The following is a 15056-nucleotide window of genomic DNA, read 5'->3' on the forward strand; positions in this document are numbered from 1 at the left end:
GCTTTCCAGCACACTCTTAGGCCAAGAAAAGATACTGATGTTGCACATTCTGAATGAATGCTGTAGGGCAGGGGTAGCCAACACGGTGCCCGCGGGCACTCAGTCGCCCACAGGGGCAACGCGAGGCGCCGCCGGGCACGTTCTAAAAATAGCTCGCCAAGAAAATCCAAAATGTATGAAATACACAAAACAAAAAAGGAAATGTAATTAAAAGAATCTACCCCATGCATAAACGAAACCTAAATCATAGCGAACTCTATATCTATCTAACACCCCTCCTCCCCCCACCCCCACAATGAATATCGACCAATCACGTTCTTGCTTGATTTGCGGGACCAGGTTGCAGTCGGGAAGAAAAGCAATGTGGCACCTCCCCGCTGATTTTCCTTCTGGCAGAATCTACACAACACATCAGCCCCATTGAACAGCCTATCGTGCCAGCCTATACAACACATGAGGGCCAGAGTTGTACTCTGTGTGTTGTAACTTGCATATATATTTATTCCACTTGACGCACACACACGGCGTAAACTCCACTGGGGACATGTCCCCAGCACTTTTCGAAATCCCGTTTGTGTCCCCCCACTTTACAAATATGTTTATTATTATTTTTTAACGCAAGCCGTCATCGCCACGGAGGAGCACTCAGAGCGAGAGAGAGATAATTCCAATGTGTACAATAGGATAGTACAAAAAACAGTATAAAAGGGGAGTGCTTAGTAAAATATGCATAAATAAAAAGAAAGAACGCTAACTAGGTAACACAAGATATGAATAAACAAGTTTAAATGATTTGTTATTAGTTGTGATATTCTAAAGATGTTTGGATTATTGAAAAGTATACAGCTCCCTTTCATCTGAGTGTTGTATCCATAAATTCATTTTGTGCTCAAAGTGCACCAGATTGATGCATTTCACTTCATTATAAAAAAAATAAATAAAAAAAAATAAAAAAAATCTTCCCGGGGGTGCATGCCCCCGGACCCCCCTAGAGGAGGTGAGCACCCCCCTAGAGGAGATGAGGCCCACCCCGAAATAAAGCAGGTTAAAAATTATTAAATTGCATACATGTTCTTTTAGTAAACACTGAAAACGGGTCCCACAGACCCAAACAGCACACAAAGGTTAAAGGTAAGCATATCACAATGTTAAAATGTGCTAAATATATACACTGCAAAAAAACAACAAAAAAGAGTAAAAGTAGCCCCCGACTTGTTGTATTTTTTGAAAGTAGCCCTCATCCTAAAAAAGGTTGGTGACCCCTGCTGTTGGGTTTGTATTCTAATCAGCTCACCACATACCTATTTAAGTCATTTACTGTAAAAACAAAACACGATGATGATATACCATTGATGCAAATCGAGGCAGCCTCATTTTACATAATTAGCCAAACAACACGGTGTGGATTTCTTATGATATGGAATGCATCCAGAAAATACATTCTTACCTGTCATATTTATCAGAGAGACAGTCTGGCCGTTCATTGGATACTGGCAGTTCTTTTATTTCCAAAAGCTCCTCCTGTATAATAATTAATATTGGTTTATTTGTGTTAGGAACAATTCTGCATGGTTATTTTGCTGTCATTTTAGTCATGTCTCATCACCTTGGAGTATCTGAAAGGAGTCGTGGCTGCTGACTGTTCAACTTTATCCACGGCAACATCTCCATTCTTCTGTTCTAAGCCAGCATCGCTCTCCATGACTGATTTCAGACACAGAACAAACTTTCTCCAGACCAACAATGACTCTGTTCCTGTTGGAAACACATGCAACGTTTCTAGGTTAATACAATTGCTCCACTGGCTCTTTTGTTGTGTTGGTGTGTGTTAGAATAAAGTCTTTAAAAACGTAAATTGATATTTCAATACAAGCAGTCTTTAAATAACGTAACAGAACGTCTTATTTAAATCAACGTTTTGCTGCGGAAAAAAAGAGCCGATATTTTAAACTTTTTGCATGGAAAGACGAAAACAAAGAGGATAAGTTAATGCCTCAAACGTTTACAAAAAGCAAAAAATTATACACAAATGATTAATACACTTCTACAACGTCGAGCTAACTTAAACTGGGACGCTGTATACTAATTAGGAAGTTAATTGACAACAGCCCGAGACCGATGACAAGAGAAGTGACACGTCAATTAAAATAATATACCTAGCCTTAGCGTTAATTGCCAGCAAAGTTAATATCCGGGCTGTGAATAAAACCGTTTGAGATACATCTCCGGCTAGAAAAATTGCAGATAGTTATTGTTAATTCTGCTGAATTAATATTTTGTTTACCGTTCAAGGGAAATATGAGCTAACAATTAGCTACAACATTGGAAAGCTAAGCTAGCGTCCCACAGTTAACTCTATACATCATTCGTGATGTAAACTGTGTACAATCGACTGGCTTGCAAACATATTGTTAACAAACAAAGTCAACTCACTCAGTTCAAATGATGCGTTGAATACAGGCTGATAACGGTCGAGCAGCTGCAGTTCACGGTTAGTTAGTTAGCTAGCTAGCTAACCTAGCACCTTCAGCTAGCTAGCTAACTAGCTGGGAAATGGGGATAAAGCCCACCCAGCGAGTACCAAATACGAAGCCGGTCGAGTTGTTTCAGTTATTTAAGTAAAAGCACACTTAACTGGGGTAACTAAACAAAACAGGTCAAAATAACAAATTAATTTACACGGAGACTGTGTAATCTCAAAGTATTGTCTGCTCTATCTATGTTTTCTAAGTCGTAGCACCAATTTTCCTCTGATCACCGCTTTAAGAAGGTCCTCGGAAAGATTACATTGTGTCCTTCGCGCCTGTGTAGAATTGTATATGCTGTGGCGTGCATTGGCCTTGTTGTATTTTAATATTAACACTGTGATATATAAATTATATGTTACGAGTAAGATAATTGTGTTAGTCGTGATAAAAATTGGTAAAATAAGTCGGATTTGCTTTGAAGGAGTACAACTCACACTAAATGTAAGAACATTAAAAAGGCATTGTTTTGGGCAGCCTCTCATTGTCTTGGGGTTTGCCTGATTTGTTACTCAGTAATATCCGTCTGCGGTGATTCTTTGTGAAAAAAATATCCGTCTGCTCTGGAAATACACAGTCATTACCTGTTTGCTGAGGCAACATAGTTGCACATTTATCTTGAATTTACTCTGTCATTTTGTGTTTTGTTTTTGAGAAATGGGTTGTTTTTTAAGCTAGGTTCAACAACAACACAAATAAATACTGCACGTTCTAATCGTTCTAATCAATGAAAATGTTTACATTGTTATATATTAATTTGTTTAAGTAGGGTCTTACCTGAAAAGATATTGAACCATATGATATGCCAACAGAGAAAAGACAAACAAAAATGTTTTAAAAAGCTTTACATTCAATTTAATAGACATTACAATTTTTTTTAAATATTTGTATTTCCATGTAGACTATATATGCATCTGTTTCATACTTCTTTTAATTTGTGCTTTCTATAACTCAAATAAATGTGTAGTTGTGATAACCCGCCCTCGCGAGCTGTCCAGGACTGTCATTACGAGTGGACCTTACTATGGAAGGACCCCGGGGGCAGCGACAATATAAATATCTCGTAATTAAAATAGTATTGTTTATAGAATAAGTTCATATAGCCACTGCCTTGTATTCAGAAGGAAATATTATTAAACAGTGTGAAAACACACACATTTAACGACCACCAAGTGAACTCAGCGCAGTGTACACCTGTTGCCGTTGACGACCCACACGCCACACCCCCTGTCATGTGACAAGGAAAAACAAATGCGCGGCAGTTACCTAAATAATAATCACTCCGCAATGTGTTAGTATTCCAACTTTTATTTCAGATGTGATGTCGGGTTTCTTTCGTTCTGTAAGCCACAGGTCTGAGTGATTATCATGCACAGTTCCGTCGGCAGAAAGCGAGTTACGAGCAGCCGTGTCAGCTCTGGTGCTGAAAGAAAACAAGTCCGCAAAGTTCATACCAGAAAGATACCATACAGAGTGGGATACAGCTGGAACAAAGGCGGAAGACTCAAAGAGCTGAGAATAAGGTGCAATTTACTTTATTACCACTTCTATTCAATTACATATATTGTTCCAGAGGTATGTTTCTTAGTCCATAACAGAAACCTACAGCTATGTTTTGATGGACTGTACACGTGTTCACTTATTTACATTTTAAATACATAGTGCTTATATTTAGGACCAGCTACTTACTGTTTTAACTTTATCGTAATTTCTAATTTCTTTGTTTGGTTTGTGATCTTACCTAACTTTGTTTTATTGTCACTGCTACAACTACATTTCTCAATCAATAAATGTTTATATAATCTTATATAACAACACATATACAAATTGAAACATACATAGACAGTACATTTAATTATTATCCATTCCTTATTTTATAATTAATAATTATTTTTCATTTATTGCAGGCACTTGGCAAGGAAGTTTCTAAGGATATGGATGCAGAACACCTTTGGCCGAATTCTTCCTCATAAAGCCAAGTAACATTCATTTTGCAAACTAGTGTCATTAAAATAAGAAATAATTTTATTGTTTAACAATAGGAGCACAGTCTGTTTCCCACTTTATTTTCATTCTTAATACTGTGAACCTGTGTATATCGGCCTATATGTTTGTACATTAATGCTGGGCTATTTTCTTTCCAAACAGTTAGATTGTGCATTATTTTTAGTTTAAATTGTCATTTTAAATATCTATAATGTAACGTTTTGCCATTCCATAAGTTGTAAAAAACTACTTTGCAACTAACCAGATTCTTATTTTGATATCAAATGTCCATTCTGACTCTGAGTTCTCTAATCCAAGTTAATATTCTTTATGACACGTTGCAGGTCCCACTGTGACCGCGTGGTTTTGCGACGGGCCTTTGAGGGATGGAGAGATGAGTGGTGGACCTCCAGGAGGGAGTGGAGTCTTTCAGTGCGGGCTGAGTGTCACTACAGGTACAGGTACACTCTGTCTGCTGATCACAGATATAGATTGTAGTTTTGTCTTCTAATCATGCCATTTTTGTTTCAGGTATTATCTATATAACCTGGCATTCCATAGCTGGCGAAGGTTTTTGTCGCTGCAGAGGGAAAAGAAAAGCAAAGTCCAAAAAGCTCAATCTTTTGGTATGCACATAAAATGAAAGGATTTCTAAAAGTAGGCCTCTCACGATAATTACGTTATTGGACTTATGGCAGCAGTATATGATCATGACCTCAATCTTTTGTTATATACACAGTCCTGCTGTGGGAACATTTTCGGTTTAAAAAAAATGGGAGGGATACCATATGTCTAACTAATATTTCACTTGAATGGAAGTTAATTGTTTGTTAAGGAATGAATGTTTCTCTATACCCAAATGGGCCAAATGTAAACTATGTATTTATCTGCAAATGTTGTTAACAGAGAGTCCATTTAATAATAATAATCTTCTCTTTCTTTAGGATAAAAAAAAATCCCTAATACCATGCAGCAAAATTACTTATCATGACAGATTTATGTTTTGTAAGATATCAGAAGCAGCTGTTTATCGTTATGATTTCCTTAACTAGCTGACCGGCAGCAGATGAGTCTGGTCTGGGAACGATGGAAGGTTTTCATAGAAACGAGACGACAGAAGAGAAAGATGCTTGAATCGGCCGTTGAGCGGAACAGACTCGCAAGCCTGCAGTAAGATCATTTGATTTACAAACCTGACTCAGACTTGTAATGCTTTGTGGATTATTGATTGTAATGCTTTTGTGTGTCTTTCACCTCTTCAGTTCAGCGTGGAGCTTGTGGCAGGCTCTGCTGCGGCGATATCAGGACCTTCACACTTTAGAGGATCAAGCTCTGAAACAGAGGGCACTAACTTTACAGAGCAGGGTAAAGGCATAATCCAAGACACCCATGAATCACATACTCTCAACATTTTGACGAGGCTGGTCTCCTTCTTTTGTGTTTCATGTGGCAATGTGCCTTTTTTGTTATAGACTTGGCTTCAGTGGAAAGACATGCATAGAGCTGCTTGTTGCCAGAAAGAGAAAGAATCCAAAGCGGCACTTCACTTCATCCTCAGACTGAAAAGAAAAACACTAGCTCGTTGGAAAAGTGATGTGTTGTGTCTCCAAACCAAGAAAATATCACAAGGTCTTTCTTCATTTCACAATAACCACAAGCACATTCAATCGATATGTCTCATGTTCACATTTTTATTTTTTAAACGTGATAACTACATTGTCTTTTTGTTTTAGCTTTGGCTCAGCGTGCCTTTGATCTCCACCTGATGATGACATATTGGAGTGAATGGAGCAGTGCGTTGGATCGTAAACGGAATGAGGAGGGACGTTTGCAAACCGCAGAGCAATTGGCCATACGGAGCACCCAGCGAAGAACATTGAAGCGCTGGAGAGCTTGTATCCTAGTCCAAACCTAAAATAAACATACCTTTCATTTTCATCCAGCTACTGCATTATGAGTAGACTAGTAAGTGTTTATGATTTTCAGTAAAGTAGTTTGATACTTGAGCCTGTCAGCAGATGTGTCGTTGTGTAGAGAAGAGGCTGAAAGACACAGGACTGCAAGTCAACATCATCATCATCAGCTACTGGTAAGAAAAAGAGTAAATGAAGCAACTGCATGTGAATAGAGTGTGCAATAACTGTTTTGTTCATCGTGCGCCCATTTTGCAGCGCGCTGGATTGCAGGGCCTTTCTGTTAACATCATCAGGAACAGAACACACCGTCTGAACAACAACATGGCGGTCCAACATTGCCATCAAACTGTAACTAATAAACAAACAATCATCCCTACAACAACAGTGTCAATGCCAAACATTAACTAACGTTTGCAAAGATGTAATGCTTCTGTTTTTCCTAGATGACATGTAGGTATTGGAATCTGTGGCGGGACCATCAGGAGGAGGCTGAAGACAAGAGTTTTCAACCACTAACAAAAATGGCGTTGACTAAATACAGGTGCTTTACATATGAGTGGAACATATATGAAATGCTTTGTAGTTGTTGCTTCCGAGCTTCAAACATGTTGCTTATTTGATGTAAAGATTTTTCCTGTTGCATGATTGGTGTATGCATTTGGACTTCTCTCTACAGCACGTCCCTGTTGAGCAGCTGTTTACAACGCTGGAGAGAGAAACTTGCCAAACAGCAACGCATGCAGGTATTTGTTTGGGATCCAATAACAGAATAGAGAAAAGTAAACCTAATGTGAAAATGTATAAATCAGTTCAAACTGTAGGAAACAATAGGTGAGAATCTGTGTGATACTATCTCTTAAAACACAGTTGAATTGCCAACTCAAACGCACCATGCTTTTCTGCAGGTATTGGAGCACCGTGCAGACATTTGGTTTGCTGAACGCATGTTGCCTCACTGTTTCAACTCGTGGGTTGAGTTTACTCTGCAGAGAAGACTCCATAAACGGAGGAAACACAAGGCAGAAGTCTATAATCGGTGAGTTACCAACCCCATGACTTTTGGGCTGCTAATAACACATATTTTAATTCTAAAAAAATCCGATGATTATCTTTTGTTTTAGTCATTAGTTCTATAAAATGTAAAAAAGAGAGAAATATTTATATTCGTGTTTTATGAAAATCTTCATAAGTCTTTGGTCCAAAACCAACAGGTATTCCGTTTAATATAAATAGGATTTTTAGCAAAAATAATTCTGTGGAGTGACTATCATTTAATCAGCTAGTCATTTCCAAACCAGCAACAGCCTAACTGTGTGTCGTCTCTTCCTGTGTTTTCAGGCAGCGTCAGTACTCGTTGGTGTTTTACACCTGGTGGGGGGAATCGGAGAAACACAAAGGGCAGATGCTTTCTGAGCGTTTGGTATGTCGGCTGTAAAGAGAAACACAAACTGCTGCATGTTGTTAATGAGGAGGGCTGCTCTGTATCCCATACTGTCTGTGAACTTGCTGTTGTCAGGCTATCCTACACGAGGAGCGCTGCCTCCTGCAGAGAGCCTGGAGTGGCTGGAAGCTGCGGACAGAGCAGCAAATGGACGAAGAGCAGAAATGGAAAGCTTCAGAGCATCTCTACAGACACAGACTTCTTGATAAGACGATGAAACAGCTGAAGGACAACAGCACTGAGATGCAAGACAGGTGAAAGGATACAGAAGTTTGATGTAACCTGCCGATCTGTTGGCTAACACTTACTGCTGAACACGTTTGTTTGCATGTCAGGAGAAATCGTGAGCAGCAGGCTTATCGTCGGGGTGACATGCGCTGCTTGAGATGGGCTGTGGAAAATTGGAAAAAGGTAACTGGTTATTGTTCACATCTGTTCACACAATATCTGAGGCGTCTGTTGTTTTGGCTTCAAGGTGTAAAGAGGGACAAACCTGTTTGGGTCTGGAAACTTGTAGACTTGAAACCATTCTCTTTTTTGTTTGTCAAATGACCTACACATGCAGCTCATTTGAAAGCTCATTACTGGACTGTAACACAGCTCACATGGGTTTATAATCCAATTTTTGTATTTATTGAAATACAAATGGTGTGTATGTGTAGAAAATGACTAATAACAACAAGTCCAACTATATCGAGATACTTAGTTAAATAGCTCAAAGAAAATAATGAAATAATCACTTGTGTGTTCGGTCAGTATGTTCAGAGCCAGAGAGAGAAGAAAAGCAGACTGAAGCAGATGCAGCAAATCTATGAAGTTAAACTTTTGAACCGCACGTTTGTGGCCTGGAAGGTACGTCAGCATTTGTTATCGCAGGATTTCTTAAGATGAGGAGTAATACATATAAGGCTGATGCTGCATTCACAGAAGCACCACCTGCAGATGTGTCAGACCTATCGACAAGCAGAGGGACTTCACAGACAACAAAAACGGAACTTTCTCAGGTAACAAACACAAAATGTTGTTTATATTCTCTATGACTGCCCCCTCTTTGTCAATTAGTTGACTAGCTAATTGTATGGTCTTAGTCCCCTAAAATGATTTCATGTTCAATTTCTTTTTTTTGGTACAGAAAGTCAATTTGACATGTGCAAGTCGATTAAGAATTAGAAAGACACCCCCTGACATTCTCTTACATCTGCATGTGCTCCTGTTTACTTTTTCCTTCCATATGACCCGTGTCACCTTTCTCTTCTGTCTCAATGCTGTCTCTCCAGGATGGCCCTGTGTGTTTGGAGGGAGAACGCCGTGCTGCTGACAGAGGTCAGGCTCCAGGAGCAACGAGCACAACATCACTTCCAGCATTTTCTTCTACTTAAGGTTGTTCAGCAGTCCATTTCCCTCATATCCCTAAATATCATAGTTTTACATTTGTGGGAGACTTTGCTCATCGCTGTCTTTTCACTAAATCTTCTAAGGTGTTTCTGGCGTGGAGGGAGGCAGCAGCATGTTCAGTGTCCAAGCGCCACCAGCAGGGGGAAGCAGTCGACAAGGCTCAGAGGTCCATCAATCAAGGTAACATCAGAACTCCATATGCTGTTTGTTTCAGGTCATTTTTTAAATTTATTTTCTGTTAGCAGATCATGTTTTTATGTTAATGTCCCTTCAGTTCCCTGAATGTTTATTGATCGTAATGTATATTTCTTACACCTACAGCTTGACAGTTGGAAAGTGTTAGTTTTAAGTGATTTGATTTGCTCTTACTTTTTTGTCCGAAAGCTGAAAAATAATACACAACACAAGGTTACATTTAAGAGAGACTCTCACACAAGGAATCTCAAATCATAAAGACCCCTAAAACAGTGCATTACAAATGAAACTTGAAGGTTTAAACATGTAATACAAAATGTCTTTATTTTCTCTAAATAATTCAATTCTTTATTAATTTCTTTCTTGTATCCAAAACCAAATGCCAGTCAAAGTCATCAACTTGTGTCCATTGTATCACTGCTGTCATAGCATTACACCTCAGATTTGACATTAGTATTGTGTCAAAAATATTGTTAAGATTAGGCACGTGTTGCTAAATTGTTCTAGACTCTTAGCTTGATGTTCTCTGTGTGTAGTGCGGCTGCTGCGGTCTTTCAGACACTGGAGGACGCAGACCAGGGAGGCTCGGAGAGAGAGGCGATGCATGGAAAGAGCCAGGAGGTACCATGATTCCAAACTCCTTTCTAAAGCACTGAAAGCCTGGAATGAGCATCACAATCAACATCATAAAAATAAGGTTTTTACTTTATTATCCCTCAACTGTTATATAAAGCCAATCTGTTTTGTCGGGCTTTTAAAAAAAAAATATGATTACCTCATAGGTAATGAGAAGACAGGGAATCTTCCTGCTGAGATTGAAGATGTATCAGACGTACTTTGAGCAGTGGAGAATAAAGGTTTGTCTCTTTTTAACACCTAAACATTTAAGCCTCTTTATCGCTGCTACACATAGAGATAAAACAAATGTACAATATATGTTGTTTGATTTAGTTCAGTTTAAACTGGCCATGAATCTGGTTTCCTTCCCACTAAACAGCTGCAGCACAGACGGAGAGAAGCGAAGCAGACGGAGCGAGCGCTCTGGCACTGGTCCCTTTCTCTTCAGGCCAAGGTAACACTTGCCTATGCAACCTTTTCTTCCTTTGAAAAATAAACCTTTGGTCCTCATGGGGGTAGGGCTGCTCGATTATGGTAAAAATCATAATCTCGATTATTTGGGTCAATAATTGATATCACGATTATTAAAAACGATTATCCATTTACTTTAAAAACATCAATTTATTGAAAAACAAAATGTGAACAGTATGTTTTTAACAGTTGATTACCCTGAACTTTAAGTATAATTCAACTGAAAAAAAATGTGATTGTTGTTTTCATAATCGTTGCAAGCCAAAATCGTAATTGCGATTTAAAATACGATTAATTGAGCAGCCCTACTCATGGTCTTGATGTTGTTTTGTGAACTTGCTATAGGTGTTGTACGGCTGGAGGCAGACGGTGACAGAGCAGCGCAGAAAACAAGAGCAGGCGGTCAGAGCTGCAGAGGTGTACAGAGACCAGCTGCTGAGGGAGGGCGTGACATGTATCCTCACTTACGCTGCTCACATGAACAACCTCACAACGAGCCTAACACAGCACAGCCAAGAGCAGGTGGGTGTTCATTTTGTGTTAGTTCAGATATTACATTGAGTATCATTACAAATATCTTGTTTTTTTATTACTGCACATATTTTATTCCAATTCCATTTCAATGTAAATACCGCAGTATTTTACTATATTTTTTAATGTTATTATTATAGTTTTCTTAAATGTCACCTATTATGCAAAATCCACTTTTTCATGTCTTGTATACATCAACATGTGTCCCCTCTGTGTAAAGAGATTCTGAAAGTGTCAGGAAAAAAGATTCGCTCTCTTTTTGTCCTGATCCATTTATATAAAAACCTGTCTCATTTCATTTCTGAAAATGAGCTGATCAGATTTTGGCCACTTTATGATGTCATAACGATTTTTTGGCTTGTGTAACCATTAGCCAATCACCAACCAAGGGAACCCCCCCCACCTTATCACCTGAATCTCCTCCTTGAGCACCATTGTGATCTTTTTGACCAAATATCTCTCAGAGGGGCGTGGGGAGGGGCTCCTTATTTTCATCTAAAGTAACAGACAGAGAATCAGCACTTTAGAAAACAGGGCTGAAACAGAGGGGATCATGGGATGCTGCAAAGATCTGTTTGGTATCTCGAGCCAAACACTTCAGAGACATGTTTGGTATATATCTGAGACCTATAATATATCGATGAAAACCAGTATAATAGGGCACCTTTAAAATAGTTTTCTATCTGTGTTTTTAATTGTTGTTTTACTTTTATGTGTGCACCACGACACCTAGTCAAATTCCTCGTACGTGTCAACCTACCTGGTAATAAGCCCGTTTCTGATTCTGATCATCATGTCTGCCTGCGTCCTGCAGCGGTCCCGCCACCTCCAGAGAGTGGTGAGGCGTTGTGCGATGCGGTGGAAGCAGCGGGCGCTGTGTACACCCCGAAGAGAGCAAGAGGTCAAAGATCAACCACCGAAGAAGAGTGTTAGCTTCTGTTTGACTACATCTGGACTGAAGAGGGTTTCCCCGTCTCACTCAGAGGGGCAGGAAGCTGAAGATGGAGGGCGTAGCGAGCTGTGAGTCTGACTCCCTCTCAGGCCGGAGACCTGTGTTCCTCAGTGAGCCTCGGTCTGACAGATTGTTTCTTTATGTTTGCACTCAGCCGCGGGCATCGACGTCAGCCACGACGCTGCAAGGAACTGTTTGAGTCTACAATAACAATAAAGTATATTTTCAATATAATCAATACACCATTTTTTTTTTTTAAACTAAGCATTTATTTAAAATGAGAATAAACTCAGCAGGAAGGCCTAACAGAAGCTTTTTGTCTTTTTTTCCTAGCACCCAAAAGCAGATGGCCGTCACCAAAGCTCCAAACCCCTCACTTCTCAGCCTTCCTGCACCAGAAGGCCATCAAACTGCGTTGTCTTGCCTCCATCCTCCTACCATCTCTTTTCCCTCCACACATCAGAGCACCATCATATCTAATGTGTCACCCTGTGAACACCCAACCCAAAATAAAGACGTTCTTCTACCCCCCTCTGCCTTCATGACTACTGGGGCCGAAGAAACGGTAATAATCACCTGTTCGATTTCACCAGATATCAGCAATGTGATAAAAGCTACATTTAATAACTTACATTACATTACATTGCATTTAGCTGACGCTTTTATCCAAAGCGACTTACAATAAGTGCGTTCGACCAACAAAATACAAACTTGAAGAAAACAGAATCATATAAGTACATCAGGTTTCATAGAGCAAAAACATTTCAAATGCTACTCAACTGGCTTTAGGTAAGCCAGTCCTTTATTAGTATATAAGTGCTTTGTTAATAGTTCTATCGCTCGAAGTGAACTTGACTTGGGCTTCTTTTTTTTCAAAAGTTGGGGAAGAGTAACTGCTCAGGTTTTAGAGATGCTTCACTTCATCAGTTTGTTCCTCCGTTTGAACACTCGTCAGCTCATTCAGGTATATTACCTGCACTTTTCTTCACCTGCATGTGTTATTGTACAAATTGACTTTAAAACATGATGCCTGTCCAGCTTGGATTACTCAGAACATCACAAATGACAAGATTTGTATTTGTTTTGCATCCGGTGGAGGATCTTTAGACGACGCAGCGACAGATTCAGCTTCCGCTCTCACTGAAGAGCTGCTCGGCATCCAGCTGGACATGATGACATACCAACGGGACAGGAAACAGCTCCGGTACAAATTCTGTGGTATCCATTTGTTCTCACGTTCTTGAACACAGCCCTCTGTTAACATAATGTTTGATTGTGTGTTTGAACTCAGGGCATGGCAAAAACTGAAAGAAGTATTACAGAGTTGGGTGCAGACCAGTGGAGCGGGTGAACAAATGGAAAGAAAGGCAGTTTGTGAAGAGTTAAAGGTGGTAAGAAGTGAAGAGAATTCTGTCATTGTATTTATATTAAATCAAAGCGTAACGTTTCAGCACTCACATCATGGTAAACTGGTAAGTTAGTATTAACACTTGAGTGAAGATACTGTATTGATGATTGATGTACTGATTTAGGTGCAACAACTTGAATCTCCAGAAAGAGAACATTAATAAAGTGTGTCCTCATTTTGTTCACACATTTATTTTTTACTACATTATTATGTCATCAGTACTGGTTATTACGGTTCTTTCAGCATGATTTATAACATGTTTATGTAAAGTGTTAGACCACTTATAACTACAACCAACTGAGTAACAAATACATAACAGTAGATTAGAGAAATAAATGTTGTATCCAAACAAAGGAGATGAGCCTCAATGGATGCAGCTCTATTGTAGTAATTGTAATAGTACATGTTTCTTATATTAAGGAAAGAGACAGGGCTCGGTCCTGATCTTAAAACAAGTTATTTAAAGGTAACTTTCTGACACTGGTGGCTTAGGTTTGGCATGCATTCTTTGGAGGTCTCGTTTAAATGATAAGTGATGGGCTGTGAACAATTCTGCAAACAGGTCACATGAGGGGAAGCAGTATAAAACTCAAAGTAATTTGACATGTATCACAGTCTATGTTTTTAATGTTAACAGTTGGAGGAACGCATTGACAGGCTGTCCGCTGAACTGGCAAAGCGTAAACCCTCGATGCGGCTGCATGCGGAGAGGATCCGCCATTTACAGACTGCCCTCCAGGACTCAGGAGTTTCTTTCCTCCGTCGGAGAGCAGACGAGATGGACACTGATCCCTCTGTTTTTACAACATGAAGAAATAGAGCTTCACACTCAAAACGGATTCAACCTGCTGATTGTCGTTCATCTGCCTGGATCACATCTCTTAAAACAACACTAAGACTCACCTCAGAATTGAATGAGAGAACAGCTCACCGGCCGATACATATTTTGGACCCGACTTCAACTCAGCTTTGAGGAAAAGACTGATATCCTTAAATACACATATGAATTTGTATTCCTGTTGACTATCATGTAAATGGTTGTAAAATTGACAGAGCAAATCCAAAAGCACTAAAGCAAAGTTCCTTACAGCAGCTGCTTTCACGGCTACTTCCACACCTGAAATCTGCGAAAACACTGGATAGGGGTCGTCCTTGAGACAGATGGTGATAATTATTTTCCATGTGTGTGCAAATAGTCACTTTACAGTTTTCAGAGAGGCTGCCCTTGCGCAAGAGTCTTTCTATTTATCCGTTAGTACCAGCGGCTGTAATACTTCCTTGCAGGAGTTTCAGGGATTCAGACTCAAAGGAAGGACCGCTGTCTGTTGAGCTCTGCAGGCTATATTCAATAGATGTGTCCAGATATTTGATCAACATCAGGTCAGAATGCGTGGAGTTTATGCCATTTTCCTCTTTTTACTCTTAATCAACTGCATCAGGGGTGAGTTATGTTTCTGATTTACTTTATTTATGTCCATTGTTAAGTTATTTCTTGTTCATATTCTGACTGTTTGTGTTGAGTGTTTTATCGTTTTTGGTTGTTGTTTTTGGAAAGATTGCTGCTGTCTTTCTGGAGCTTTTTGTGGACATTATTAAAACTGAAACAAAGAATTTAAGC

At 39.4% G+C, this 15056-nt stretch overlaps 2 protein-coding genes across 4 annotated transcripts in view; one reads left to right on the forward strand and one right to left on the reverse strand.

Moving 5' to 3' along the window:
• The window catches only part of eif4enif1 (eukaryotic translation initiation factor 4E nuclear import factor 1), a 15587-nt gene extending 12826 nt beyond the window's left edge, over positions 1-2761 (reverse strand). Inside the window, 3 exon segments of the mRNA XM_034082393.2 lie at positions 1448-1521; positions 1607-1755; positions 2434-2761. Of these exon segments, the coding sequence (XP_033938284.1) occupies positions 1448-1521; positions 1607-1702 (170 nt within the window). The 5' untranslated portion in view covers positions 1703-1755; positions 2434-2761.
• A 1011-nt stretch (positions 2762-3772) lies between these two features.
• On the forward strand, positions 3773-14612 carry sfi1 (SFI1 centrin binding protein). Of its 3 annotated transcripts, none has more exons than XM_034083484.2 (31): positions 3773-4048; positions 4433-4504; positions 4856-4966; positions 5043-5137; positions 5564-5681; positions 5774-5876; positions 5984-6140; positions 6245-6406; positions 6530-6600; positions 6683-6775; positions 6871-6968; positions 7104-7170; positions 7333-7463; positions 7766-7847; positions 7944-8122; positions 8204-8279; positions 8625-8720; positions 8796-8872; positions 9146-9248; positions 9347-9443; positions 9995-10155; positions 10241-10315; positions 10456-10530; positions 10893-11069; positions 11893-12098; positions 12185-12247; positions 12364-12595; positions 12910-12994; positions 13129-13234; positions 13322-13421; positions 14076-14612. In XM_034083484.2, exons 1-31 carry the CDS (start codon positions 3894-3896, stop codon positions 14247-14249), a joined length of 3597 nt encoding a protein of 1198 aa, XP_033939375.1. In that variant the 5' UTR covers positions 3773-3893; the 3' UTR covers positions 14250-14612. The 3 variants fall into 3 exon arrangements, with proteins under 3 accessions (XP_033939375.1, XP_033939376.1, XP_033939377.1); XM_034083485.2 differs by having other exon boundaries at positions 13322-13418; XM_034083486.2 differs by having other exon boundaries at positions 13138-13234.
• The last annotated feature ends 444 nt before the right edge of the window (positions 14613-15056 follow it).

The sequence above is a fragment of the Pseudochaenichthys georgianus genome, chromosome 5, assembly GCF_902827115.2.
Source record: "Pseudochaenichthys georgianus chromosome 5, fPseGeo1.2, whole genome shotgun sequence".
NCBI classification, from domain to species: domain Eukaryota; kingdom Metazoa; phylum Chordata; class Actinopteri; order Perciformes; family Channichthyidae; genus Pseudochaenichthys; species Pseudochaenichthys georgianus.

What these genes read in the sequence shown, in the direction of transcription:
- sfi1 (XM_034083484.2), top strand. Translation starts at nt 3,894, where the DNA reads ATGCACAGTTCCGTCGGCAGAAAGCGAGTTACGAGCAGCCGTGTCAGC. An exon ending in AGCACTGAGATGCAAGACAG is followed by an intron (nt 8,123 to 8,203) that starts GTGAAAGGATAC and finishes TTTGCATGTCAG; the next exon opens with GAGAAATCGTGAGCAGCAGG. An exon ending in CTACTGGGGCCGAAGAAACG is followed by an intron (nt 12,596 to 12,909) that starts GTAATAATCACC and finishes TTTTTTCAAAAG; the next exon opens with TTGGGGAAGAGTAACTGCTC.